Below are 25766 nucleotides of genomic sequence, written 5' to 3'. Positions count from 1 at the left end.
TCTCATCGGGGTTTCACCCTCAGTCCAATGGTCAAGCGGAGCGCCTGAACCAGGAACTGGGCAGGTCTCTCCGATGCATGGCCGCCGGGGACCAGCGTGGGTGGGTCCAACAGCTTCCCTGGGTAGTGTATGCTCACAATTCCCTCCCCAGCTCGGCCACGGGACTTTCGCCTTTCCACTGCGTCTTCGGGTACCAGCCACCCTTGTTCGCCCACCAGGAGCGTGGTGCGGCGTGCCCGTCGGCCCAGGCTTGTGTCCGCCGTTGTCATCGTGCCTGGGCGAGGGGCCGGGTCACTCTTCTCCGCTCTGTTTCAGGCTACGCCCGCCAGGCAAACAAGCACCGGACGCCGGCTCCGGAGTACAGAGTGGGGCAGCGTGTGTGGCTCTCGACGCGGGATTTGCCGCTGCGAGCGGGATCCCGCAAACTGGCGCCCCGCTTTGTTGGACCGTTCCCTATTCAGAAGGTGATTGGCCCGGCCGCAGTCCGTCTTCTCCTTCCAGATTCCATGAAGGTTCATCCCACATTCCACGTGTCCCGTGTGCGGCCCATCCATGAGAGCGCGTTGGCGCCGGCGCCCGTTCCGCCGCCGCCGCCCCAGCTCGTCGATGGGGGTCCGGCTTACGCTGTCCGCTCCCTGCTCCGATCGCGGCGGCGCGGTCGTGGCCTACAATACCTCGTGGATTGGGAGGGTTATGACGACGCGCACCGCTCCTGGGTTCCGAGCCGCTGGATACTCAACCGTTCGCTCATCACGGAGTTCCATCGCTGTCATCCGAACAAGGAGGGGACCAGGGGTGAGGGTCCGGGGAGGTCTTGCCCGCCGGTACCGGGGTCTTCTGCCCCCGCGTCCGTCGATCCTGCGTCTGGCGAGGTGTCGGACGTTTCAGCGGTGTGCTGACCCCTCCACCTGGTCGCCCGGGGTATTGCCTTCCTTTTTTTTTTTGTTTTGTTGTTTTCGGTTCCTGGGGACGTCGGGAGCCGTCCCTTGTGGAGGGGGGTTCTGTCACGTGCTGGTGCTGTGCACAGCCAAGGGCGTAGTGACAGACTTTATTGTGGAAGGGGGTGATGGGAACAGCTGGCGCTGGAGCGGCGATCGGGCTGGAGAGGACAAACGATTCTGCGGGGTTTCAAATAGTCAAGCGAGTCAGTATCTCAGGGACTGATGAGCGAAGCAGCATCAAGGGACAGACTGACACTCGGGTCTGCGCTGGCGGCGCTGATATAGCGCTGTCCATGAACCCGTGGCAGGTGACGGTGATTCCACTGACGGGGGGGGCGTGGTCCTGTCGCAGGTGGCACCAGCACGTGAAAACATGTTGATGAGGCAATCATCCCAATCCTGTGCAATAATGGTGTCAGGCAGGGGACAAGACGGAGGACTCGGATGCAGAGTCGTTTCTTTCTGGGATTTATTCCAGCAAGCACACTGAGCAAAAGTACAAATCAAATCGCCTCTTGCGAGGGAAAACACGTGGCAAAAAGTACAAACAAAAGGTGTCGCACTGAGGCGAGTCAAAAGGCTAAAAGTACAAATCAAAACGCCTCTTACGAGGGAAAACACGTAGCAAAAAGTACCAACTAAAGGAGTCGCACTGGGGCGAGACAAAAAGGCGATGGAGACCAAGGCACAAACAAAAGCGTCGCTCGGTGGCGAGACAAAAAGGAGGGTTCTTACAGAGAGTTCGGACATCAAGGGATCGCTGGTGGTCGGGACGAGGCAAGACACACTGGCACAAGACAAGGGGAAGACACGGACTAAATACACACAAAAGGGCGGGGACACAGGTGATGACAATTAGTGTCGATTACGCAGGTGCACACGATCGGGATCAGGGAAGACAAGACAACCAAACACCGAGGAAGGAAACACGAACTGAAACGGAAGGGATGACAAAATAAAACCGGAAGTAAAGTTACGACAATTGACGAGACAAAAAACTGAAAAAATAAACGCGACCGCATGACAAATGGGTGGCTTGTCTCAGGAAGGGCATCTGTTGTAAAACCTCTGCCAAATAGATTACGCGAGTGACTTTGCTTGGCAAACCTGACACAGGAAAGTTTTTTTTAAATTATCTTTTTAATAACCACTTAGCTGAGCGAAAACATACATCCAGTGATGACTTAGATCCTCCTCTCCATACAAAGATCCTAAAGCAGTCAAGATGGCTCCCAGGAAGTGTGAATCCTTGACACCAATTACTACTTTCTTATGAGCAAGTCCTGGCTGTGTTGAGTATGTGTCATTCACAATAAAATCACTAATTACAAGATAAGCTAACAGTCAGCCTAACATGTTTTTCTTCTTCTACAACTACTCTTGCAGTACAGATGCCCTGTAGCAGAATGCTGCCTCTCACAGATTAGTTGCAGTACTACAATAGTTTTGCCAAGTAGACATGCCAGTGGAGAAATCTTTGTCTTGTGCTGTGCCGGTCAGCTAGAGGATCTGTCAATTTTTCTCCCAAATTGGGTTATTTGTTTTGCCCAACTGTTTTTACAGTGTACTTTGTACCCCTATGTAGGATCAAAATCTTAACCCAAATCCTCAACCCAATGCAGTGGGTGTCTGTCCCTTTTAGAGTTAGTGCTGAGTTAGCCATTTGAGTTACTTTAAACCCAGCAGTTATAAGAGTGTGGGGAAGGTCACTCTACTTGGGCAATTTTTTTATGTTGTATTTGTGACGAGAAAATTAAAAAGAATTGTGTTTTCCTCATGCAGTGTTTTCAGAAGCAGCCTGCAGTGCAAGAAAACGAACCCCCACAGAGTCATGCATGGACAAAGCCCACCCTCACCATTCATTCTCTCAGCTTTGATCACGTTTGAAGAGGGAAGTCGACTTTGATGTGCTTGCAGTGGGGGCTGTGACTCTGTAGAGGGCAGCCTTCTGAAAGTGTTGGTTCCTTCTTGCATCACTAGCAGGTGCAGCCATCGGCGATGATATCATCCGCTTTCTTTTTCATGTAACATGTGCATTGCTGGAGGTGGTGCGCATGCTGTTATCGGACCGTCGTCGTCTGGTTTGATGGGTCAGTGGGCTTGATAGGGATGAGACCCGTGAAGGGCAGCTCTTCGGCCTACTGATCAGAACACAAGTGGGCAGCGGTCACAGCCTGTGAAATGAATAGATGCGCGGCAGCAGAATAAATGAGTTTCTGATTCATTTCCTCTGTCAGATGAGAGCAGAACAAATGCTGAGAGCTTCAGAGGGAGAATGCGGAGGGGGGAGGGTGGTCTCTCACTCTGCACGCGCCCTTTCCCTGGCCGTCTTGCTTTTAAGAGGCTGGATCCACATCCCTGCAAGACCAGAATATATACAGCACAAGCTTAGAGCCCCATCTATGTATATGCACTGAAACACGTGACTCCTAAGCACTGCCTCATCTTAGCAAAGCGATGCAGTGAAAATATGAAAATAAGATGTGATTCAGCTCTTCTCCATGTTCTGGCTCTCAAAACAAGCACTGAAAATTCTCTGACAGGAACACAAGAAGCATGATGAGCAGATTTGCACTCCCCAGGCGTTACATAACATCTATCTGCCTCTCTTCTCGTTCTTGGTTGCGTTGGAGAAGTGGCCCACTTATTATGAGTCGTCGGTCAAAGTGAGAGCTGATTTATTTTCCTGTGTGACCAAGTCCCGGTGGAGAAAGAGAGTTTTCATTAAAGCATTTGGGGTTTTGCCGGCCGTCAGGTAACCCTTATATAAAAGCATGATGCATTCATTGGCACGTAAATCTAATCTAACGTAAATCTATTATTATGACAAAAGCAAGCACACAGGCTTGAATGAAATAGTGCCTAACATTATTTGACTCCTATTCTCTTGGAGCTTATTTAATATTAGACACCATAAACATTAAGGTACACGAAGTTATTCTTTTACTGAAGGACTACGATATTGTAAGGGAAAAAATATTTGTGACTGTTTTACATGACAAATTTTTACCTTTACAAAAAAGCTGAAGAGGCTCCAAGTTTGCCTCGGCAATAAAATTCAGCCGACCATTCAATTTGGTGGTCTCCCAAAACACTTGCCAATAGCAGCTAGCTGCTACCCGCTAGCTACTAATGTTGGCAACTGGCGACATATCATACAATTTAAAAAAGTGACAACATAATGTTTTTTTTTTTGTGCGTATTAAATTAGTGATTGAACATGATTTTGGAATGCTGGTGTATTGATGTTGGTGGCAACAGAATACCAACTTGAATGCGAGTCAGCTGAGTCGCGCGTTTGCCATTAGTGGATCTTACCGATGTGTAGCTAGCTAGCTAGCTTGATTTTGCTGAATATTTACCAACTCTGTCTGCTTTTGCTGGTTAAGTAAAGAAGGTAGAAAGTTTCTGAGAACTGTCACAATCTTACAAATTCACAGTCTTTAAAGAAAGAAATTAAACCAAGCTGCGACTTGTGTGTGACTGCCGGCCACATGTAGCCTGCGGGCTGCCAATTGCACATCCCTGTTATTGGCTAAAGACTTTGCATATAAACAGTTTTAGTTTGTAATAATAAATTAATAAACGTTATTTTCAAAAGAAAGTTGGGAAAAATAAAACAACTTTAAATTCAAACACCATTACTGAATGATTTGTACTCAACCTCAGAGGTTTTACTGTATTCAACATTTCACAGAAGGCCTTCTGCTTGTCGCGTGTGTACGAGATGGAGGTTAAATGCCGACCAGGAAGGGTAAATGTCTGTAGGGATGGCTTATAAAATATTCCACAGCAAAGTGCTACCTGACTCATGTTGGGGTTAAGCCATTCATCCGTCAATGTGGTGCCACTTTGCTCATGAATATTAGTGACCTGTCGCTGCTCCTGATCCCATCTGGCTCAAAGGCCAGCTGACATGTACGATACATGATACAATACATGCGTTGTATAGAATAATAGCCCGTTCATTTTCTTCACAGCCCTGTTAAATTATGCAAACTTTCTATATCCTTCATCCCAAATACTTTGAAAACTAACACTAGGTCAAGCTGAAGTCACACAAAACTTTAGGGTCGGACAAATCTAGGACTAAAAGCAAAAATGCAGGGCTTTTAGTTAGTAGTTGTTAGGGTTTTTCAGATTATCCTTATCGTATGATTATGTTGGAATGCAACCGGTAATAAATAACCTACCTTGTCTCATCCTACACAAGGTCGTAAAACACCCCCTGATATGTTTTGACTAGAGCACAAGGGCTTCCTATTCAGTCTACTCTTACCCCCACTCTTTCTCTTAATAAATATGTCCTTGCAGTTGGGAGAGTTTCAGACTTCACTCCTTCAACGTGTGAACTCTCCACCTGCAGGTGTCTAAAAGAACTTGCTTGTCTCCCGTGTGGTTCTTGCAAAATAAGTTGGAGTGAGCAAATCTCTAACAGTAGTGATACTGTTGGTGATATATTCAGCGCTGAACAAATATATAACAACAGCTGCCATAAAAATGTGAAAACTCCATCCAGCAACATGAAATAATTAAATGCGGGCTCTTTCAAGTTCATTGAACTTCTGGTGATGAATTTCACAAGGAATACCCTATTTTATTATACTCACATTTGAGCTAGCTCACTGGAATTTTCATTAAGTATAATATTCATGCATATCCAATAACTTTGTGGCTAAGTGTACCTGGCTCTCTCCATGGTGTCCTTGGCCAGGTAGATGTACCAGTAGACCAGGTTGAAGAGTCCGAAGGTCAAGGGGAAGAGAATGCGGGCATATTTGTCGATGGGGCTGGTGCCAGCCAGCTGTGGGATTTGCGGGAAGGCTGAGCCTTGCTGAAGGAATATTGGCATGGGCGGCGCCTCGGTTGCTTCACTGGGGCACATCGAGTGGTTTCTCCTCTTAAGGCCTTCTTGAGGGCTGGTGTTAGACTCCTGGGAGGCGAGCAAACGGCATGAGTGCAGGGATTGTAGCAAAGTGTTGTTGCGTAGTATTGTTTGTTCCCACGGGAAATTTCTGATGGCATGCAAGCCTGCTTATAAAAGACAGCAGGTAATTTGATGAATGCCCATAGGATGCCAGCAGATTATGCAGTGCTGGAGTTCTTCTCACACTGAAGCTATTTTTAAAACATTTAACCATTTAAGCACGTGAGACCCATCCCAAGAGGCCACGGATGAGAGCGTTATAACGCAAAATATTACTATTTAATGTGCAGTGAGGCGAGAATGGGAATGATAGAGGTGGGATGATTGATTGATGGGTAACGCATCAAAAAAGAAGAAAAAATAAATTAAATAATGACTGCTTTACAGCAACAACTTTATGTTCATGATTAACCTTCTCAATCCAACTGTAATCAAAGTCAAAGTCAAAGTCAGCTTTATTGTCAATTTCTCCACATGCCAAAGACACACAAAGAAACCGAAATTTCGTTCCCCCCTATCCCACGGTGACAAGACATGGCTCACAACAGACAAACAAGTAAACAAGTATAACAAAAGCGTGCTGAATAAATAATGAATAAATAACACAACAATAAATAAATAAATAAGAGGAGCAGAAAAAAAAGGAGCAAGTGCGCGTACAGCAGACATTCCCGAAAATAGCGCAACAGTGCCGCACGCTACACAGAAGGGGGTAGCGAGTTCAGGGCCCTAACAGCCTGGAGAAAGAAGCTGTTGGCGAGTCTGGTGGTGCGAAGAATGCCATTACTACAAAATATGCAAATGCATAAAAAGAGCTCAATAAAACTAACTTTAATTATAAAATATTTTTCATTTTTCTCTTTCAATTAATTTCAGCCTTGAGCTTTAGAGGAAAATTATCATTTGTTATCCAGGGTAATATTGTAAAAGATGTTTTTAAGGCATGTGGCTTGCCATTACTACAAAATATGCAAATGCATATGTCAGGACTCGTCCCCGATCGTTTCATAGTTCTGTTCGTGTGTCTGTGTGCTCGCCCCTCCCCTCCTGTGTGCCCATGATCAGTGTAATTATTCCCACCTGCCTCTCGTTACCTGTCGTGTATATAAGTCCTGTCTGCCCCTCACTCCCTGTCGGATTGTCGATGTCGTCCCATTTGCTGTCCTTGTGGTTCCTGTCTGTTTCGAGTCTGTTTCTGTTTGCAATACCTGTCGGTCAGTCTCTCATGTTATTAGTTTGCCAGTTCTCGTCTGTTTCCCTCGATGCCTCGTTCCACTTCCCTTTTCCCTCAATAAACCCTGGTCCAAGCTGCGCTTGGTCGCCCTGCTCCATGTTCCATCCGATCCGTGACAGAACGATCCGACCACTACAACGACCAGCGCTTGGACCCCCCTCCTCCATCAGATCCTGCTGCGATGCCCAATCCACGACCGCCAATCCGTGCATGTTCCAGCGCCATGGGCTTCGCGGCAGCGTTGGGACTCTGCTGCCGGAACGCCGGACCCGTGGCCACCATCGGACTTTGTTCCGGCAACGCCGGACCCGCGGCCGCCATCAGAGTGCTTCTGGCGCCAGCGGCTTTGCGGCCGCGATCGGACTCTGCTGCCGCGATGCCGGACCCGCGGCCGCCATCGGAGTGCTTTTGGCACCAGCGGCTTCGCGGCCGCAATCGGACTTCACTGCAGCGACACCGGACACGCGGCCGCCATCGGAGTGCCTCCCTGCGCCATCAGACTCGCGGCCGCCAACGGGCTCCACCCCGGCGTCACCGGACCCGCGGCATTGCCGGGCCTCGTGCCAACAATGCCGGACCCGCGATCATCACGGACCCTGCCCCCAATGCTGAAACACTGACTCCTGCTGCTACGTGCAGCTCTGGCTTCCAGTATGCCGCCGTGTGGCTGTGACTGTTGCCGCTGCACGCGGTTCAGACTCTCCGTTTGCCGCAGAGTGCGGTTCGGTTCCCCAAGTCGCCGCCCGAGTGCGGTTCGGTTCCCCAAGTCGCCGCCCGAGTGCGGTTCGGTTCCCCAAGTCGCCGCCCGTGTGCGGTTCGGTTCCCCAAGTCGCCGCCCGTGTGCGGTTCGGTTCCCCAAGTCGCCACCCGAGTGCGGTTCTGTCCCCCAAGTCGCCGCCAGAGTGCGGTTCTGGTTCCCCAAGTCGCCGCCCGTGTGCGGTTCGGTTCCCCAAGTCGCCGCCCGAGTGCGGTTCTGTCCCCCAAGTCGCCGCCCGAGTGCGGTTCTGTCCCCCAAGTCGCCGCCAGAGTGTGGTTCTGTCCCCCAAGTCGCCGCCAGAGTGCGGTTCTGTCCCCCAAGTCGCCGCCAGAATGCGGTTCTGTCCCCTAAGTCGCCGCCCGAGCGCGGTTCTGTTTCCCCAAGTCGCCGCCCGAGCGCGGTTCGGTTCCCCAAGTCGCCGCCCGAGCGCGGTTCGGTTCCCCAAGTCGCCGCCCGAGTGCGGTTCTGTCCCCTATGTCGCCGCCCGAGCGCGGTTCGGTTCCCCAAGTCGCCGCCCAAGTGCGGTTCGGTTCCCCTAGTTGCCGCCCTAGTGCGGTTCGGTTCCCCTAGTTTGTCTTTTGGGACGTCAGGAGCCGTCCCTTGTGGGGGGCGTTCTGTCAGGACTCGTCCCCGATCGTTTCATAGTTCTGTTTGTGTCTGTGCTCGCCCCTCCCCTCCTGTGTGCCCATGATCAGTGTAATTATTCCCACTTGCCTCTCGTTACCTGTCGTGTATATAAGTCCTGTCTGCCCCTCACTCCCTGTCGGATCGTCGATGTCGTCCCGTTTGCTGTCCTTGTGGTTCCTGTCTGTTTCTGTTTGCAATCCCTGTCGGTCAGTCTCTCATGTTATTAGTTTGCCAGTTCTCGTCTGTTTCCCTCGATGCCTCGTTCCACTTCCCTTTTCCCTCAATAAACCCTGGTCCAAGCTGCACTTGGTCGCCCTGCTCCATGTTCCACCCGACCGTGACAGCATAAGAGCTCAATAAAACTAACTTTAATTATAAAATATTTTTCATTTTTCTCTTTCAATTAATTTGAACCATGAGCTTTAGAGGAAAATTATCATTTGTAATTCCAGGGTAATATTGTAAAAGATGTTTTTGAGGCATGTGGATTTTTAAATCAATGAATAATCATGTTCGTTAATCATGATTTGAGTAACAATTGAAGAAAAAAAAAAGAAATACTTTTTGGGCTTCAATATTGCCCAGCCTGGTGCAAAACATGTAGTGTGACTCTGTGCTCACCGAAATGATATCTTCATCGTCGCTGGTTGTAGCTAAAACCTCGAGCTTTTCTTGTCTGGCTTTTGTCCTCTTCAGGCGGCTGGCTTGCAGCGTGGCAAAGTAGTTGACTGCTGCAAACTCGATGAGGGCGGATGCCACAAAGGCAAAACACACGGCAATGAACCAATCCATGGCTGTGGCATAGGCCACTTTGGGAAGGGACTGGCGGGCGCTGATACTCAAGGTGGTCATTGTTAGCACTGTGGTGATGCCTGAGGGAAAACAAAAGCCAGTTATTGTTAATATTATTATTAAGAGTTCCAATATATTATGCAGTAATATTTCCATCTCTTTTTTTTTGGATTCCAACAGCTGTCGCTCCAACAGCTGTAGTCATCTATCCATCTATCCAAAAAATCCATATTGGTCAGGTTCTAATTTTCCCTATTGAATTGCATGTGATTGCTCACATTACTGTTTTAAATGTTAAGATCACTTAAAGTATTCATATGTATTGTATACTAACTGTACTGTGTGGATTTTTTAAAATTCACAGTTAAGATGACATACCGGCGACTGTACGCGCAGGGACAGACTCCTTATTGATCCAGAAAGAAACTTGTGACAGCACGACAACCATGATAAGTGGAATGTATGTCTGGATGAGGTAGTATCCAAGCTTCCTCTGGAGATGGAAATGGACCACCTGCACAGAGTAGTGACCTGCAAGATAAACAGAATGTGTGAGGAGAGCAGCCCGAAGAGACGGGGGGGCAAGTGCACAAACAATGCCCTTGCCTGCCCTTGAAACAAAATAGCTGCTGGGACATAGAATAGAATAAAAAAAAACTATTGCTAATGTAGGAGAAAGGATTTGGCGGAGGTGGGGGGGCTTCAGTGTCATTATGCGCAACTCCTCTGTCTAAACACATGCATGCTGTTGCAGAGCAAAAATAAGATGCACACACACAGATTCGCTTTCTGCTTGATGAATGAGCATCACATCAGCCATTCTGTCCTCTTTTCAATATTCCGCTGAGTTCACAGCATGAAACACTCCATTTGGTAGAAACACAAAACGCACAGGTTGCCATCTTTCCTCTCTGTCCACTATCGCTTTAAACACTGTACAATACTGTAAAGGTATTTATGGATACACTATTAAGCCTGAGAACTCAGACATCTTGGAAAGGTGCCAAATTAACTGTACAGTGCTCTGTCATGATTTGAGGTTTGCATGGTGGAGTGAGGAGGAACCACACACGGGAAGCAGGGAGGCAATCCTTGGACTAATCTCAAAAATATCTAGACAAATCACGCAAAACAAAGCAGTATGGAATAATCAAACATACTAAATCAACCCCCCCCCCACCCCACCCCCGAAACAAAAATAAGATTCAAAGGAACAAGCCAAAACTTGAATTAAACTCATCGCGCTGACGATGACAATAGCAACAAAAACGGCAAGAAATGGAGCTGACTGGTTGACACTAGGGACCGGGCCGACAAGAACAAGTGGACACCTGTGTTGGACTTGAAAATCTCACTGGACAGCGTCTGTCCCACCAGATCATACTGCAAAAGGCTCATGGACTCTTTGGGACAATCAACAGACTTGATAGGCCCCTTTCTCCAAGTGAAAGCAATTTCATTGCTGGTGTAGGCATCTAAAAAGTGACATTTAAGAAAAAAATTGGTCAATCTCTTCACTCCTTCTGTTTTATCATCAGAACACCTTTTACTCACAGCTTCCAAATCGAAGAGGACAAGTATGTCCGTCCATAGGGAAGTCCATAAGATTCATTGGACACTCTGAACTTATTGTTAGTCTATAGCAAGAGGTTGAACACAAATCATTGCCGCATTGTGAAAAAAAATGAAATTGCTCGCGTGTAAATGTATAATCACCTCATTGTGTAGAGTACAGTCCCGTTCTGCATAATCCGGAAAAGCTTGTTAGGTGTGGTCATGTTGTGAGAAATTGATTTTTTGGAATTTCGGAAGAAGGTGTCCGGTATCCAGATTTTGTCTACCATGCGATTGTTCAACCGTAGGATTTCAATTGGACCCTCAAATTTGAGCCTCTCATCAACCCACATCTGCCGAAAAAACATATCCGTGGTATATTCCTGAGAGAGGGGGGAAAAAACAGCACATGAAAATATTCTCATCATTATACCACACTTTGCTTTCATCCTCTCACAACAGTTCCTCAAGATGCATAACAACACTGAAAAGGTCATTTCAACTTTCTGCGCTTACAGAAATAAAATGACGCTTGTCACTCATTTCGGAAAATCATTCATCAGCCCTCCCACGTTAACATGTTGTCATATAGATTCAGAAGTCATCAGTAATGGCGTTATAGAGCTGGTCAAACAGATTACAGCTCAATAGACACGGCGATGGCAGGATGCCCAAAGGCAGCCCGTCACTGTATGGCTCATCATGTCAAGGTTTCTTTTTGCATTGCAGAATTAATATCGTACCATCTCAACATCAGACACAGGTCCAAAACTTGTCACAAAGATGTCGGTTTTCACCTCAGTAATGCCACCTGCAACACAATTCAACATGTGCTATAAAACAAAAGATTAAAATTCACGTATGTGAAGACACCGATCATGTTAATGATTTGACCACAAGATAAATATCAACATGCAACACTTATTTTCTATACATTTCATTTTCAAATCACTTTTACAACATTCCTAGGAAATCATAATGACTCACTTCATATATTTAGAACTGGCAAAAGGGCAAGTCATGCGGTCCTTGGTCTAACATAACATGTAAACTGCAAACAAGACTAGAACCTCACAACGAGGAGGCAGATGTGCAAATATTTCGTCACCAAACCTAGCACGTAATGTTTCTTGCAAACTGAAAAGGCAATTTTCCTGGCAATCTTTCAGAATTACCTCCAGATCCAGGTCGCAGTCTATTGTCATAACCGTCCAAAAGTCTATCCAAAATGCGAGTGATGTTGTCTGAGTAAATCTTCTCATTTGAATTTACATTGCCGAGACTTTAAAGAGAGAAAAAAAACACACATTCAAACAAAACATGACAATCTATGACAAATGTTGGATGAAAGGAGAGTCTAACCTTATCCCACAGATACAGGCAAAAATCCAATGCAACAAATATATGGCCATTCCTAGAGGAATTTTGGTTATAAATGCTGCGGAAACTTCTTTAACATCAAACTATAATTAACTTTTTCAACAAACAGTGCCGACGTGACCTGTTGCTGTGCAAAAGGCGAGTGATCGGGACATCAGGAAAACGAGTAATCCAATTAACAGATTACTAAATCCTCTCCTACTTTAGACAAACTGTATATTCTGTTAGATTTTTCCACAATTGTGTCAGCATGTAGCCTAAACGCAGTGCAAGACCCAATGCAAAAAAATATATAAGCTAAAAGAGGGCTTGAAAAGGATTTTTTTCCATGAGTTACCAAATGCGTTAATGTTATTAGGCACTAGATGGCACTACGACGCCAAAGTTGAACGGAAATGACATTGCCGCAGTAAAAAGAAGAAGAACCTTTGCGGAAAGCGTCGAAACACAACGACATACATTATCGAAGACTCTCTCTGTCCAAATAGTTATTTTGTTACATTACTAAAGTGCAAAAAAAAAAAAAAAAAACTTTTGGTGCATTACAAATTATTTCTTCCGAGTGACATGTCGGTGCACTTCGACGAGAGGAGCGGGCTGGTTCCCTGTCAGACAAGCTGGGGCTCGTGGAGCCAAACCATGGAGGAGGTGTTCATTGAAGTCAACGTGCCCCCCGGGACATCGGCTAAAGAAGTCAAGTGCCATTTGGGCACCAGGGACATAGATCTCAACGTCAAAGGGATAGAAATAATCAAGGTTGGCTGCTATCTTTTTCTTGGTCACAGCAAATCAAATCAGCCAGCATAAACTAGCAAAACATTTCTGTCGTGATCTGTATACAGTAATACATTGAATAATCTGTACTGTATCTCTGGTGAGTGTGATGTATTTTATTTTAAATGTCTGCCATTTAGTAGATGAATATGGATTTTGCTGGGTTGTGATTGGGAAATAATAGTTTTCACTTAAGCCACCTTCACTTTACCATATCCATCTTTTTACAGGGCAGGTTTTTTGGTGCAACTGTGTCTGATGAGGCTACATGGACATTAGGTAAGTTGTGATTTATTAAAAATGCATGCCTTGTCTCACTTCTGTTTACTTATTTTATCGACAGAGGACAAATGTCTCATTCGAATCGTACTGATGAAGACAAACAGAGAGGCGGGGAACTGCTGGTCCTCTTTGTTAGAGGGAGAATACAACGCTAATGCTTGGGTCCAGGACCAGATGCAGAGAAAGCTCACTCTAGAGAGGTTTCAGCGAGAGGTTAGTTTTGATTTTCACACGCATGTAATTATTTTCACTTCATCATTCAATGACATTTGTGAATTAATTTGAGTGTCTCCTCTCCAGAATCCTGGATTTGACTTCAGTGGTGCAGAGATTTCAGGAAACTTTGCTGGTGGTGGTCCTGACTTTTCCAATTTACAAAAGTGACCTGCACTATAAAAGCCATATTGGGGGATGTCAGGTTGGCCTAAAGAACACTATCGTCAGTAGGTCTAATATGTAAGTGTTTCAATGTCAACAGACTTTGGAAATGTGCCACCAATTGTTTCCTAATGGAGACCAAATCATCTGGCAAACATTGGACCGATCAAGAAGCAGAGTAATAGGTGTGTTGATCCGCGTTGGTGATTTTGAAACAAGGATGAACTCACAACTTTTTAATAAAGTTTATTGAAAGGTACAAGTCCACTTGTAGACGGTCCTTTTGAAATGCATTTTGGAACCAATAGTGACACTTGTCATACTACACAAACAGCAAAGGTTACTGCAATGCAAATTCCTAATCACATTTTAGACCGAAAATGTACCATCGTGCTCCCAACAGAAATCAGAAAGAACATATGGCACTTCACACTGTGCCAATAAATCCATCAAATGGCAAAAACAACTCATCCGTAACCACTGATGACTGCTGCGTTAATACCTTCAACATGCTTTATTACAAAAAAATATCACCTTGGGTAGGAGTGTGCATTCAAAACAGCTTAGCAACCTAGGGTGGAAGTTAAGGATTTTGGGCCCGATTTCTTGGTTCCATATTTTTGTTTCACAAAATCCTTCTCCCTCCTCTTCCACATGGTGGACTGAGGACCTAGGTGGTTCAATACTTAGCTTAAAACCAGGAACCCGTTCCAGGAAATACCAAACACCGTGGTACGGATTCAAAACAAGAACTTACTCGCACACCCTCGGAAGAAAAACTGACCAGAAGTGTAGTAGGTGGTTTCTTCCTGTTATTGGGAGAGAAAAGCATTTTTACTTGAAGAACACCATCTCACAGATGATGATCTTTTCGTAAAAAATGTGAGCCTAATCACCTGACAAGTTACAGCCAATCACGGAAAAAGAAATTTGGGTCAGGGAACAAGAAGGCGGCTAAGAGTTTAACAAGCCGATTCGGGTATGGTGGGAAGGTGAGTGATCTTGTAGTAGCTGTGCTTCAGCTGGCGAGCGGTTCTTCCCGAAATGGTCCAGCGAAGTCTCTGGCCGTTGGGCCTAGAGCACTTGGCGGTGGCATATTCAGCCAGGCATTTGCCCACCAACACGCGCACATATGCAAGATCACCAACTCTGATCTGTTGAAGAGCAGGCCAAAAGAGTTTTGGTTTAGTTTTAAATGTAAATTACAGTATCTTAAATGTTCACATACATGGATGGTACTTACAGTTAATAGCTTCTGCAGACTTTCTAATGCCTCAGAGAGTTGGTCCCTTTCCTCTGGGTCAGGTTGGTCGTCCACCTCAAGACACAGGAGAGCAATGGCAAGCAGAGATGGCTGGAAACAAATCAGAAGAGAGAAGAACTCATTGAGTGAGTAGAATTCGTCACCTATGACACTTTACAAGACTTCTTTAAACATTTGGCAGGCAGGACATTGTGTTGTGTTTTTGTTCCCCACGGCCGTATAGCGCTCCCCAAAATTTGATTTTGGGGGCCTTGCTGTTTTCATTGCATTTGTTGTCCCTAGGTTCCATCTTAAGAAAGCATAGTATTTCCTTTTACTGCCATGTCAGCTCTAAACCAAAAAAGAGACTTCATCCTTAAGGCCACTTTTGTCTTGTCTGGAGAAAATCAAAGTCTGGATGAAACTGAACTTCAACAAACAGAAGTTATGCGGTTTGGTCCCAGTGGCCAGTATTTTTGCACATATCACCCTGTTGACTTAGGCCCCCTAGCATCTTGTAAACCATGAAACGCCAATTCTGGTCTCCCTTCACTTTTCAAAATTTGTTTTTTTTTTTTTTTGTTGTTGTTGTCTTTCAATCTTTATATTGTATTTCCCCCACCTTACCTATCTGAACTTTTTCACGCACTTGCCCGGTGCCTCAAGCAAGCGGACCTGAAGCCACTGGATTTACAGAGGACCGAGTGGAGGCTCAGAGGGGTATATTCAGCGTTTTCGATTGCCGGTACATTGTTTTAAATGACCTTACGTTAAACACGGTCCATCTTAGAAACACCTTTTGGCTCAGCATGATACTTGGCAAGTTTTGCATTGTTTTAGTGTGTTTATGTTGTGAATTTGTTTTGATTTTTATTTAATATACAGCACATTATGTGCAGCTGTTTTTATTTTAACAGGCTCAAAATAAAGCTGATTGGACCTTGAAGAAATATGGTCGACCGTGTTTTTGGCATGTATGGTGTCGTGATGGCAGAACGAGACACCTACCTTCATTTTGGAGAAGACGAAGGAGCAATGACAAGCTTTCAATTGCGCCTCCAGTCTCTCAAGGCTCAGTTTCTTCTCACTGAAAAAAAAGAAAACCCCAATATACATGTTTTAAACATGTGACTAATGATTCTACTAAATAACATTAACCAATTTTAATAACTTGTCATCACCTGTCTGCACCAAGCTGCTCCTGTACGTAGCTGTGAAAGAGACGGAGAAAGCGCAGGGCAGTGGGGGCTTTCACCTTCCAGTTGAGTTTCTCCATAATGATCTTCTCCATCCGCATCATGTCAGACACTGTGAAGCGGTTCTGACTGATGCGGATCAGGTCGTTGGCAAGGGGGATGTTATTCTCTTCGGAGGACTTCACAGCAATGTAAAAGCAGCAGAGACCCACGCAAGACAGGTGCTTTGGTTGAATCTGGGAAGAACAGAATGATTCAGGTGTTTTGGTGACAATCTCGACAATTCAGGCATCATCGTACAAACCTTCATGACAGACAGGAAGCGGTCGAGCAGGCTGACGACCAAAGAGAACGTTTCAGAGCCGAACCCAAAAAACCTGCTTAGAGTTAGCAGGTCTTTCACTTCCAGCTCCCGCAGTCTGCTGGTCATCCTCAGCCCATTATCCGACACGCTCTCAATGATCCTCAGACCGCTGAGCTTTGGCTGGTAGCGGCCTTCCAGATCTGTCAAGGCCTTCAGCTGGACTGCAAAAGGCAATGCTCCGGGTCCTGTCACTGTGTCAATCATCTGTGAAGAAAATCACCGAAAATATTTTGGAAAAATAAAAATGGTGTCTACAGCAATGGTGTGCAGACTCTTGTGCGCAAAAAATGAAATTAATGAGGTAAAATAAATACTCTATTATTTTGGAAAATAAACAGTACATTTTAATTTTTTAGGTGAAATCATCACTTTTATTTCTAGTTCCACACAAAACAAAATGAAGACAAACAGAAGATGGCATCTTTGGTTTGACATTGACTATTTTATTTTAAATTGAGCTTTAACCAAGCATATTTTGAAGGATTTGGTAATGTATTTAGGGACAAAATGCATACTGTTTCAAGAACATAATCTTAATCTGATTAATGATTAAAAAATATTAATTTCTATCTTTATATTGACAAAAAAAGAGTTTATTTCGAAACAACTGTTCTAGAGATAAATGCTCGGGCTTCTGATAGCAAGCTTGTTTACGTGCAGCGTGTCTTGCAGGCGCGACTTTGCAGTTAAGTTATTCTAGTGGCCTTTTGCAACTCAGCAGCTGTCAAACTGGGCTCAACCGGACTAAGAGAGAGGGGCAAACGACGTCACAGGGAGCAGCACTATAAACTTTCTTCCAATCAACTTATACTTGATCAAGTTAAGGTCGCAGACTGTCGTGTTCAATTAGATTGCGGTGGTCGTGTTGAACGTTTCCCAGCCTTTTTAAATGGGGGGCGTGAGGGTTAAGGCCATTGATAACATGCCCGGGCATGTCCCTGCTCATACAAAGCTAAACCACAGCGCTAACACTAGGCCCGGTAATAACAACAAACCAAGGTCATATAACACTAGCTAGATAAAAAAGAAAAACTATAATGACACCTGAAGTGAGACACAACGTTGTGATTAATAACCAAGCAAGGAGACGTACAAGTGTTAAATGGCACAGCTAACGCTAACTATCGGCGAATATACAACAAACGACCAACCAAAGCTTTTATATTCTTACTACTTAGGGCGTTCAAAAGATTTCATCCTCTCTTGTGAACACTAGTGTTAAGAATATGTAATTTCTTAAACGTAAAAGAGTCTGCGCTTACTTACCTTGTCTCAAGTTGCGTTGGTTATACAATTTAAAATAATCCGTAGGCGTAAAAGCGGGTGATCTAGGTGTAATATTGAGTAGGAACTTTCTCCTATGAAAGTTTTAAGCAGAATTTTTGTATCTGCCTATGCACACTCCCGACCCTTGGATTAAGGCGACGGGGAAAAGGACAGATTGGGGTTTAGTAGCCCTTAAAACCAGGCCCATGTTCTAACACAGCGAGCTTTCATTGGCCATCCGTGGTGACGTTCAATACTCTGTAATTGTATTGGATAATTTTCTTGTCTTTCACAAGTAAGCCTCGCACGAGAAGCAGTTGCACGATGGGAATGGAAGAGGTGGATGCTCTTCATACGGTCATTTCAGTGTAGCCGACATACAGTATTCTAAAATATAAATTAAACTTCTATCTAACGTCTCTGAAATGCATGATTTTTTAAATTTAATGCAGCAAAATGACACCTCGTGGCTAAGACTACTGACACTTTTTCCAACATGGACTTTTTTTTAATCAACATATAGTGCATGATAGTGGGAACTTTCTGGAACAGTCTGGAAGCAGTTTCAGCTCGTATATTTTCCAGGCACGCTTTATTTTGATGTCAAATTACGGGCCAAACTAGGTACATATTTAATGAAGTTAGTTTTTATTACATACGATGGCCAACACAGATCAATAATTTGTGTGTCTGTGATTGTGTTTGTGTGTGTGCGTTAATGTTCAATCTTGACTCTTCACAAGCGCTGTAAAATGTACATTCACTGGCCACATCATAAGACGTAATTTTATAAAACAGCTCACTATATGGGGCCCCGTTATAAAATCCAAATTTTTGCTTGGATTTATTTCTATTTATATTTACTGATAATGGCGTTCTTGCTTTGTGTCAAGTCATGGTTGAAAAATACTTGTAATGTTAAGCAATAGTTCAATATAGTGATATTTCTATGCAGAACTGATAGCAGGGTTGTTTTATTAATTCACATAAGCATACACATTTCCAGTTATATGTTAACTTTTAGTATGACAAGGTGCTGATTATGCTAATGAAAGCACATTATAGTCTCTGCATGATATAGAATTTAAATCATTAAAAAAATAAGTTAGTAACTCGCCAACAATTTCATGTCACTTTATGGGATATACAGTATTATGTATTATTTCACAGTGTAATCAGTCAAGACTGAAAAGTACATGAAAAATGAAGGAAGGGCACATTTAAAACTAGGACTTTTCCTTAAAGAAAGATGGTTATATGTCATGCAAATTCCATGCCACATAGCAGAGGGGAGACCACACATCCAGCGATTGAAGTGCATTTCTCTTCAAAGTGCTCATTCAACTGTAAAAAAAAATACACTTGCTTGTCCCTCTGTCACATCACGTCAGCGTAGTTAGAAAATCTTCTAATTCAAATTCCTGGATGAGGTTAAGGAGCACGCAGAGGGAAGACTAAAGAAGCTATGGGAAGAAAAAACAAAACATGAGCAATATATTCTACCCACTTCATGTTATTTGTTAGTTGTTAGTGAAGCCAAAAATGCAATTTAGCAAATTGTTTTTAGCATCACACCTGTTAATACACTAAAATGCTAGACACATTCTGTAATAAAAATGTCTGCAGGCTTTGTTATGCGAGATTACATTAGGGACTCTTACAAATCCTAATGAGATCCAATACATACATTATAATTGTATGCAATCAAATATATTTACAGTGCAATACAGTACATTTCCACCTGTACTGGATATGAAAGTCTACACACCCATGTTCAAATGCCGCCTTGTCGTGACATGAAAATGGAGATCATCACTAAAACCTAGCAATGGAACAAAGTCTTTATATACACTGTAATGAATCTCACTGAGTTGTAGTTAATGATTGACCAGGAAGTGTATATCTTTCTTCACATGATAAAATCTTCCTAATTTGATTCAGAACACTATTCTGTACTGTCCAACTCAATCATGAGACTAATAAAATGAATACGTGAAAGATAGTGAACACACGTTCATAGCAAGATCACTAAAATAACAGCAGCTACAATTATTGAAAACAGTCCATTGATTTGTTTTAATGTGTCTCGCAGAGTCAGCATCAACGAAGCGAGCAAAGCTAGCGTTATTATTGCTAAGTACACAGTGGATTACAGCAGACGCATTCATATTCAGGCTCATACACCACAACAGTCTCTTTGACCGACGCTGATGGCGGACACATTCATGGTTTTCCTGGATGATTGTTCTGTGAATCAACTGAAAAGGGGACAAGACATACAACAACAACAAAATATGGCGGGACGTAAAAAAACAGGATTTAAAACACAAAAGGATGACGTGACAATGGATGGGACAATGTGATCTGTCTTTCAGGTCATTCATGTCCTCACATCCTAGAAGGGTTGACTGTTTTCATCCTGACCATCTATTTCGTGCACATAATTAGCTCCTGACATATGGTGTGTACTCCTGTGCAAAATAATTTGGTACGGTGAGGTCATCCGTGTCAGCAGTGAGACCAGTCGTATGCAAACGCAATTGGCCTTGCCTGATACCGTCTGGCAGGTCAGCCTGCAGAGACAGAAGCATCGGGCTGTGTCCAACTGTGACACAGCCTACTGTGTCTGGACACGTAGTGTCGCTCTCAATCTGTCCCTGGATCACTATCTCAGCAATATATGGCTCCTGGGAGGACGTCACTACCTCATTAATCACACCCCGTCTGCATACGCTACTGCGGAGAATACTGTCCTTTAATCATGTATCCTTATTTGGCTTACTCAGCATAAGCACCGGAACCTCTAAGGTCAAACAAAACACGGTCTCGAATTTTATTTTTTTTTCCGAGGGGTTAAATTGTGATTATTCTAGAACCTTTAATCTGGACCTGTTTAGTTGACAAAACTTCATGCACATGTTGTTTGGATACGGATTAATTGTACCTTGAGACATCTAGCGGAAGAGAATGTCCTGTTATGCAAGACGTACTATTTGTCATACATAGCTAATATTTGTCATACCAATTACGTGAGTCAAATTCTAAATCATACGACGTGAAGGTTTGTTCAACTGGTTTGTGATAAGAATTTTTTTGGGCCATTTTTTTTACAAAGCAAATGTCATCAGCATCACCACCAAAAATGAACGAAAGGATGAGTTACTTTTTCTTGTCTTTGTCCTTCTTGAGAGGTTGAGCGGCACCCTGGAGAGCCTGGCCCATCAGTGTTTCTGCAGCAACCCTCCTCCTGTTGAAAGCATTCATCTCTCCCTCCAGCTCCCGTCGTTTCTCCTCCAGGTTCTTCTTTTCTTCCTGGTGCAGCCGTTTGAGCTGCTCAAACCTCTCGTGGAGCTGGAGACCAAGTACAAAAACAAAAGTGGACATACATTCCCTGACGTGTTATTTGTGCTACGCGTCACCTCTTTTTCCTTTTCTTTCAGCTCCACTTCAGTCTCTTTTACTTTGTTGACAAACATCTGCCTCATTCCTTCCTCCTGGTGTTGTAGTTCTCTCAGAAACTCCTTCCTCTTGGCTTCATATGTCTCTTGCAGGCTGCAGATTATGGATTTGTTTTCATTTTATTTTTTACTCATTGTCAACTTGACTAGAGGGTTAAAAATCAACAGCATTACAAGTTAGTGGCAAGGATAGGCGACTTTGGGAAAAAATAATAATCACGCTATTTTTTTATTAGATTTTTAATTTTCTTTTTTTGCGCAAAACCGATCCTATGCCATTGTAAATCTCCTTGGCAGAGATAAAATATATTAATACTGCAAAGTACCACAATAAAAAAGACATTGAATAGATAGCGGTAGACACCATACAATAGTCTCACCTGAACGACTGGCTGTTGGGGTCTGCATCCTTGAAGCCCATCTCTTCCAGCTTGCAACGGCGGTAGAGCTCGTAGTGGCGAGTGTGTGTTTGCTCACGAAGATCCTCCATGTTGACACGCAGCAGCATCTCCCTCAGTTTCACAAAATCACAATGATTCTCATTCTCCACTAGGGGAAAAAAAAAGATACAAAAGACATTATAAATCTTGACTGACTTTTCAACACTTGGAGATGCATGACTTGGACTTACCTTGTACAGATCCCCAAGGATACAGTCTTGCTTTGAATATTTTATTGCCTACTTTGACGTCTTCTACGCTGCCAACGACAGCAAATGGCAGGTGAGTCTGTAAATGAAGATGAAAACCACTGCTGTTGCATTCATACAGTCATTGTGCCTTGTTGATGAGTGAGTGAGTGAGTGAGTGAGTGAGTGAGTGAGTGAGTGAGTGAGTGAGTGAGTGAGTGAGTGAGTGAGTGAGTGAGTGAGTGAGTGAGTGAGTGAGTGAGTGAGTGAGTGAGTGAGTGAGTGAGTGAGTGAGTGAGTGAGTGAGTGGCGCACATTCATGGAAGAGTTGATTTCAGCCACAGCCTCATCCTCAGTTGGAAACTGGTATATCTGCACTCCATTGCTGACCAGCTCGCTCATGATCTTGATCTTTAATTTGTCCAGTTCACTCCTGGACACCGTGTCTGCCTTTGCAATGACAGGGATGACGTTCACCTGCACGCAAACAACAAAGCTGAACAATTGTAGCGACTAGAAACAAAGCACACACACCGTCATGTGGGTCACCTTGCTATCGAGCTTCTTCATGGTGACGAGATCCAGAGACTTGAGGGAGTGGCCGTTGGGAGCGATGAAATATAGGCAGATGTGGATTCTCGTGTCATGGAAATTGTATAGGGACCGTTTTATTTTTAGCTCCTCTTCGAGGTATGTTTCAAACTGAGTGTCAATATACTCTACAATGGGTTTATAGCTGCAAAGGGAAAAAAAAAAAAATCACTTTTTTTTTTATGTTCATTCTATGAGGAATGCGTTTTCATCTTGGTAAAATAATCACAAGTCATTCACTGCTTTCAGAATCTATTCTTGCACATTTTTTCCAGGTCCATGACAAGAAACAAAACTCTCTTAATTAACCTCCAATTAGCTCCTTTCACGTTTTCTATACAGTTTTAACATCACCTTTCTTCTTTGTTGATCTGGTCCCCAAAGCCAACAGTGTGTACGATGGTCAGCTTGAGGTTGACGTTGCTCTCCTGCAGGTCGTATGTGTGTGGTTGCAGAAGCACGTATTTCTCATAATGGCTGGCCTCTTCATTTTCAAACCTTGTATTGAAAAGTGTGTTCATTAAGGTGGATTTGCCTATCCCTGTCTCCCCTATAGAAGAAGCACGTAAAGAAATGTCAGGGGGAAACAGACGTGAGGGGAAAAGAAAAGTCAGTTGTTTTTTTACAACAAAATTAATGTGCGGTAATGACAACGGCGAGCTTTGACTTGCCTATGCAGAGGATGTTGAAGCTGAAGCCCTGTGTGATTGATTTGCTGACCAACTGATCTGGAAGACTGTCAAAGCCCACATGGCCCCCGAGCTCCAAGGTTCGTTTGTCTTCATTCTGAAGTGATGGAACACTGCATAGTAATAATACCTCCTCCATCACCGGTTCGCTTTTTTTGTATTCTCTCTACGTGTATTTTGTTCTGCTTTGATTTTGATTGTACTTCCACTGTCGGCACAGTATTTAGTTTGACACAAAATTTGACAAAGGAAGAATAAAAACAAGAAGACTTTCAGCACATTCTAGTTTTTGCGAAGGATTATTGAATTATTTATCCCCTTCAATCCTGCTTTTTATACCTACACAAAGCAATGCATGTTGGTCAATTTTATAATGTATTGGTGTATATTTTTTGATGACATTGTAAGTTTGTTCATTTGGGAAAATTTTGATTTTAGCAGCTAGGCTATGTTATGCTATTTTATGTTATTAAGATTTTTAAGTATATACATAAAGTAACATACAATCCTGGCTCATATTGCTTTCTGACCACAGATTTGTAGTCTGTTGTTCAAAATCACAACGATCTGTCTGGTTATATTGCTAAATGAATTACTCTAATGTACAAGTAAGTTGGCCAATTGTGAAAGAATTATTTACTGATTGTCTTGTATAATGTTTGACGGACTAATCAATTGACCTGCAGCATTCGTAAGCATAGTGATATGCGCCCCTCCATGCTGATGAGAAACTGGCATTTTCAAGCCGCTCAGCATGAGGACTGGGATGTGTTCAATACAACATTCATCTGCCTAGGCCTCTTCAACAAACACATACTACAAAGAGCTCTTTATCTAACTGTTGTTTCAGAGGATGAGAGCCTATCCAAGCTGGTGGTACCCATCGGCAACCCAATCCTCACCGATCAGAATGCCATATTTGCAAAGCACCCTCTTAAAACTTGTATTGGTCAGAAAGTCAGAGCATTTCTGAATGTTAAAGCAAGTCATTTGATCCAGCTGCCCCTTATCCTCTTAAATGCATTGCTGCATGACGTCCAGTATGGAAAGCTGTTGGAGGATTTATTCAATATCCTTAATATCCATCTTAAGGACCATGTACTATTACGCTCTTTGTCTCAACTCACTCAAAAAACAACCACACCTGAAACAAAGTTGTTCTACTAATGTTCTAACATTTTTGCACACTAATTTAACAAGTTTCGAATTGCATCAAAAATAGCAATGGGCATTTTAGTGCTGTCAGTAGGGGGTAGGCTTTTATAGTGCTTGATAGCCTACTTGCCTATTAGTCTGACCTATATTACTAATGCAGAACATTAGTTCCCTAGTAAGGCTTAATTTTAAGGCTTAATTTTTAGTCATAGGCCAAAAGTCGCACTATTAGTGGAAATTACGTTACACTTGATTGTCTAACCAGTGAGGACAAAAGTAGTTAGTCCTAAGACTTTAATGTGTATATAAAGGATATGGAATAAGTGTTCCAACGGCTTTCATAAAGTCGCAGAGCATTCTGAATGATAAAGCAAGTCACTTGACTCCAATGCCATTTATCCTTTTAACTGCATCGCTGCATGCTGTCCTGTGTTTCATTGAAACTAATAGAGACTCTTGACGCATTCGAGTGCTTGCTCCAAAGCCGCGTGTACGGATTTATTCACACAAAAAAATATGTCTCCTATTTCGAAACGACAGCGCATCATTTCTCTAAGTGCAGCCGTAGGAGAAAATCCTCATTTATCACCGAGTCATTGCGCATACGCATTATCAGAGCATCCCCACCAATTCACGTACATACACGCGAGTGAGAAAATTCAATTCGCATGAGAGACGATCATACTCACGGCGAAAACGTCCACTTCGTTGGCCGGCATGGTCACTAGCGTCTCCGTCCTTATCACAGACGCACGCTGCTTTTTAAAAATGACCACTTGGAGGCAACACCCCGTGACTACGGGAGGATGACATGACAGCCCTCCTTCCACTGGTGAACGAGAACAGTGCAGCGCTACTGCATAGTGAATGTTGTTTTGCTTGTAGGAATAATCCCCATCAACTGTTTTCCCAGTCGGGGCCTCTGGATGTAGCTGTTGCCATGGCAAACGAGCTGTGGTCTGAAACCATTGCCCTCGATGCTCACCCGTGTCCTGTACAATGGGAAATGTAAAGTTACATACGTCACTCAAAATAAAAATTTGGTGAAAGATAGTAAAGACTAAAAATAAGGCTAATTACGACCCGACTCTTAAAAGTCAAAGTTAAAAGTCCCAATGATCATCGTCACACACACACCTGGGTGTGGTGAAATTTGTCCTCTGCATTTAACCCATCCCCATGTGATTTTAATCCATCCCCTGGGGGAGAGGGGAGCAGTGAGCAGCAGCGGTGCCGCGCTCGGGAATCATTTGGTGATCTAACCCCCAATTCCAACACTTAATGCTGAGTGCCAAGCAGGGAGGCATTGGGTCCCATTTTTATAGTCTTTGGTATGACCCGGCCGGGGTTTGAACCCACAACCTTCCAGTCTCAGGGCGGACACTCTACTACTAGGCCACTCAAAACAAATCGAGACGTTTCAGCGAGTTTCAACCTTATTTCAACAACCACAACAAATTGGAACAGTATATTTTGGCAAGTGAATTGTGGCTGTAAAGACAAGTCCATTGAACGGTCGCTGCATGGTTA

The 25766-nt window shown here is 43.8% G+C and overlaps 4 protein-coding genes across 7 annotated transcripts; 1 reads left to right on the top strand and 3 right to left on the bottom strand.

Annotated features, from left to right (window-relative positions):
- Positions 1–1339: 1339 nt before the first annotated feature.
- Positions 1340–12359, bottom strand: gabra6a (gamma-aminobutyric acid type A receptor subunit alpha6a). Of its 2 annotated transcripts, XM_049733855.2 has the most exons (11): positions 12195–12359; positions 12008–12114; positions 11576–11643; positions 10995–11215; positions 10833–10915; positions 10610–10753; positions 9657–9809; positions 9108–9358; positions 5627–5874; positions 3245–3299; positions 1340–3115 (listed from the first exon to the last, which is right to left on the bottom strand). In XM_049733855.2, the coding sequence occupies exons 1-10, from the start codon at positions 12242–12244 to the stop codon at positions 3278–3280; spliced, it is 1347 nt and encodes a 448-aa protein (XP_049589812.1). In that variant the 5' UTR covers positions 12245–12359; the 3' UTR covers positions 1340–3115; positions 3245–3277. The 2 variants fall into 2 exon arrangements, with proteins under 2 accessions (XP_049589812.1, XP_049589808.1); XM_049733851.2 differs by having other exon boundaries at positions 1340–3299.
- Positions 12360–12612: 253 nt separating this feature from the next.
- Positions 12613–14410, top strand: nudcd2 (NudC domain containing 2). Its single transcript, XM_049733909.2, has 4 exons — positions 12613–12968; positions 13217–13265; positions 13330–13481; positions 13569–14410. The coding sequence occupies exons 1-4, from the start codon at positions 12780–12782 to the stop codon at positions 13650–13652; spliced, it is 474 nt and encodes a 157-aa protein (XP_049589866.1). The 5' UTR covers positions 12613–12779; the 3' UTR covers positions 13653–14410.
- ccng1 (cyclin G1) lies at positions 13878–17901 on the bottom strand. Its single transcript, XM_049733895.1, has 6 exons — positions 17716–17901; positions 16390–16653; positions 16071–16321; positions 15898–15976; positions 14890–15000; positions 13878–14800 (listed from the first exon to the last, which is right to left on the bottom strand). Exons 2-6 carry the CDS (start codon positions 16651–16653, stop codon positions 14609–14611), a joined length of 897 nt encoding a protein of 298 aa, XP_049589852.1. The 5' UTR covers positions 17716–17901; the 3' UTR covers positions 13878–14608.
- A 772-nt stretch (positions 17902–18673) lies between these two features.
- Positions 18674–25173, bottom strand: LOC125977418 (septin-8-A). Of its 3 annotated transcripts, none has more exons than XM_049733886.2 (10): positions 24926–25173; positions 23064–23178; positions 22747–22942; positions 22351–22537; positions 22117–22278; positions 21805–21901; positions 21554–21722; positions 21135–21267; positions 20879–21066; positions 18674–19178 (listed from the first exon to the last, which is right to left on the bottom strand). In XM_049733886.2, exons 1-10 carry the CDS (start codon positions 24953–24955, stop codon positions 19124–19126), a joined length of 1332 nt encoding a protein of 443 aa, XP_049589843.1. In that variant the 5' UTR covers positions 24956–25173; the 3' UTR covers positions 18674–19123. The 3 variants fall into 3 exon arrangements, with proteins under 3 accessions (XP_049589843.1, XP_049589827.1, XP_049589836.1); XM_049733870.1 differs by having other exon boundaries at positions 18674–19973; positions 24926–25087; XM_049733879.1 differs by having other exon boundaries at positions 23064–23194; positions 24926–25069.
- Between the last annotated feature and the right edge of the window lie 593 nt (positions 25174–25766).

This window comes from Syngnathus scovelli, chromosome 1 (genome assembly GCF_024217435.2).
Source record: "Syngnathus scovelli strain Florida chromosome 1, RoL_Ssco_1.2, whole genome shotgun sequence".
Lineage (NCBI taxonomy): Eukaryota > Metazoa > Chordata > Actinopteri > Syngnathiformes > Syngnathidae > Syngnathus > Syngnathus scovelli.
This window is presented reverse-complemented; position numbering and strand designations above follow the sequence as displayed.

Coding starts and splice junctions, on each gene's coding strand:
- gabra6a (XM_049733851.2), bottom strand. CDS start 12,244: ATGGCCATATATTTGTTGCATTGGATTTTTGCCTGTATCTGTGGGATA. Junction 12,115..12,194: donor GCCTGTATCTGTGGGATAAG/GTTAGACTCTCC, acceptor CTCTCTTTAAAG/TCTCGGCAATGTAAATTCAA. Junction 9,810..10,609: donor GATTTTCAAGTCCAACACAG/GTGTCCACTTGT, acceptor TTTATCTTGCAG/GTCACTACTCTGTGCAGGTG.
- nudcd2 (XM_049733909.2), top strand. CDS start 12,780: ATGTCGGTGCACTTCGACGAGAGGAGCGGGCTGGTTCCCTGTCAGACA. Junction 12,969..13,216: donor AAGGGATAGAAATAATCAAG/GTTGGCTGCTAT, acceptor ATCTTTTTACAG/GGCAGGTTTTTTGGTGCAAC. Junction 13,482..13,568: donor TAGAGAGGTTTCAGCGAGAG/GTTAGTTTTGAT, acceptor TCTCCTCTCCAG/AATCCTGGATTTGACTTCAG.
- ccng1 (XM_049733895.1), bottom strand. CDS start 16,653: ATGATTGACACAGTGACAGGACCCGGAGCATTGCCTTTTGCAGTCCAG. Junction 15,977..16,070: donor GAGCAGCTTGGTGCAGACAG/GTGATGACAAGT, acceptor CTTTTTTTTCAG/TGAGAAGAAACTGAGCCTTG. Junction 15,001..15,897: donor TCGTCTTCTCCAAAATGAAG/GTAGGTGTCTCG, acceptor ATTTGTTTCCAG/CCATCTCTGCTTGCCATTGC.
- LOC125977418 (XM_049733886.2), bottom strand. CDS start 24,955: ATGCCGGCCAACGAAGTGGACGTTTTCGCC. Junction 21,902..22,116: donor AAATCAACTCTTCCATGAAT/GTGCGCCACTCA, acceptor CTTCATTTACAG/ACTCACCTGCCATTTGCTGT. Junction 19,179..20,878: donor AAGGACAAAGACAAGAAAAA/GTAACTCATCCT, acceptor TTCTTCCCATAG/CTTCTTTAGTCTTCCCTCTG.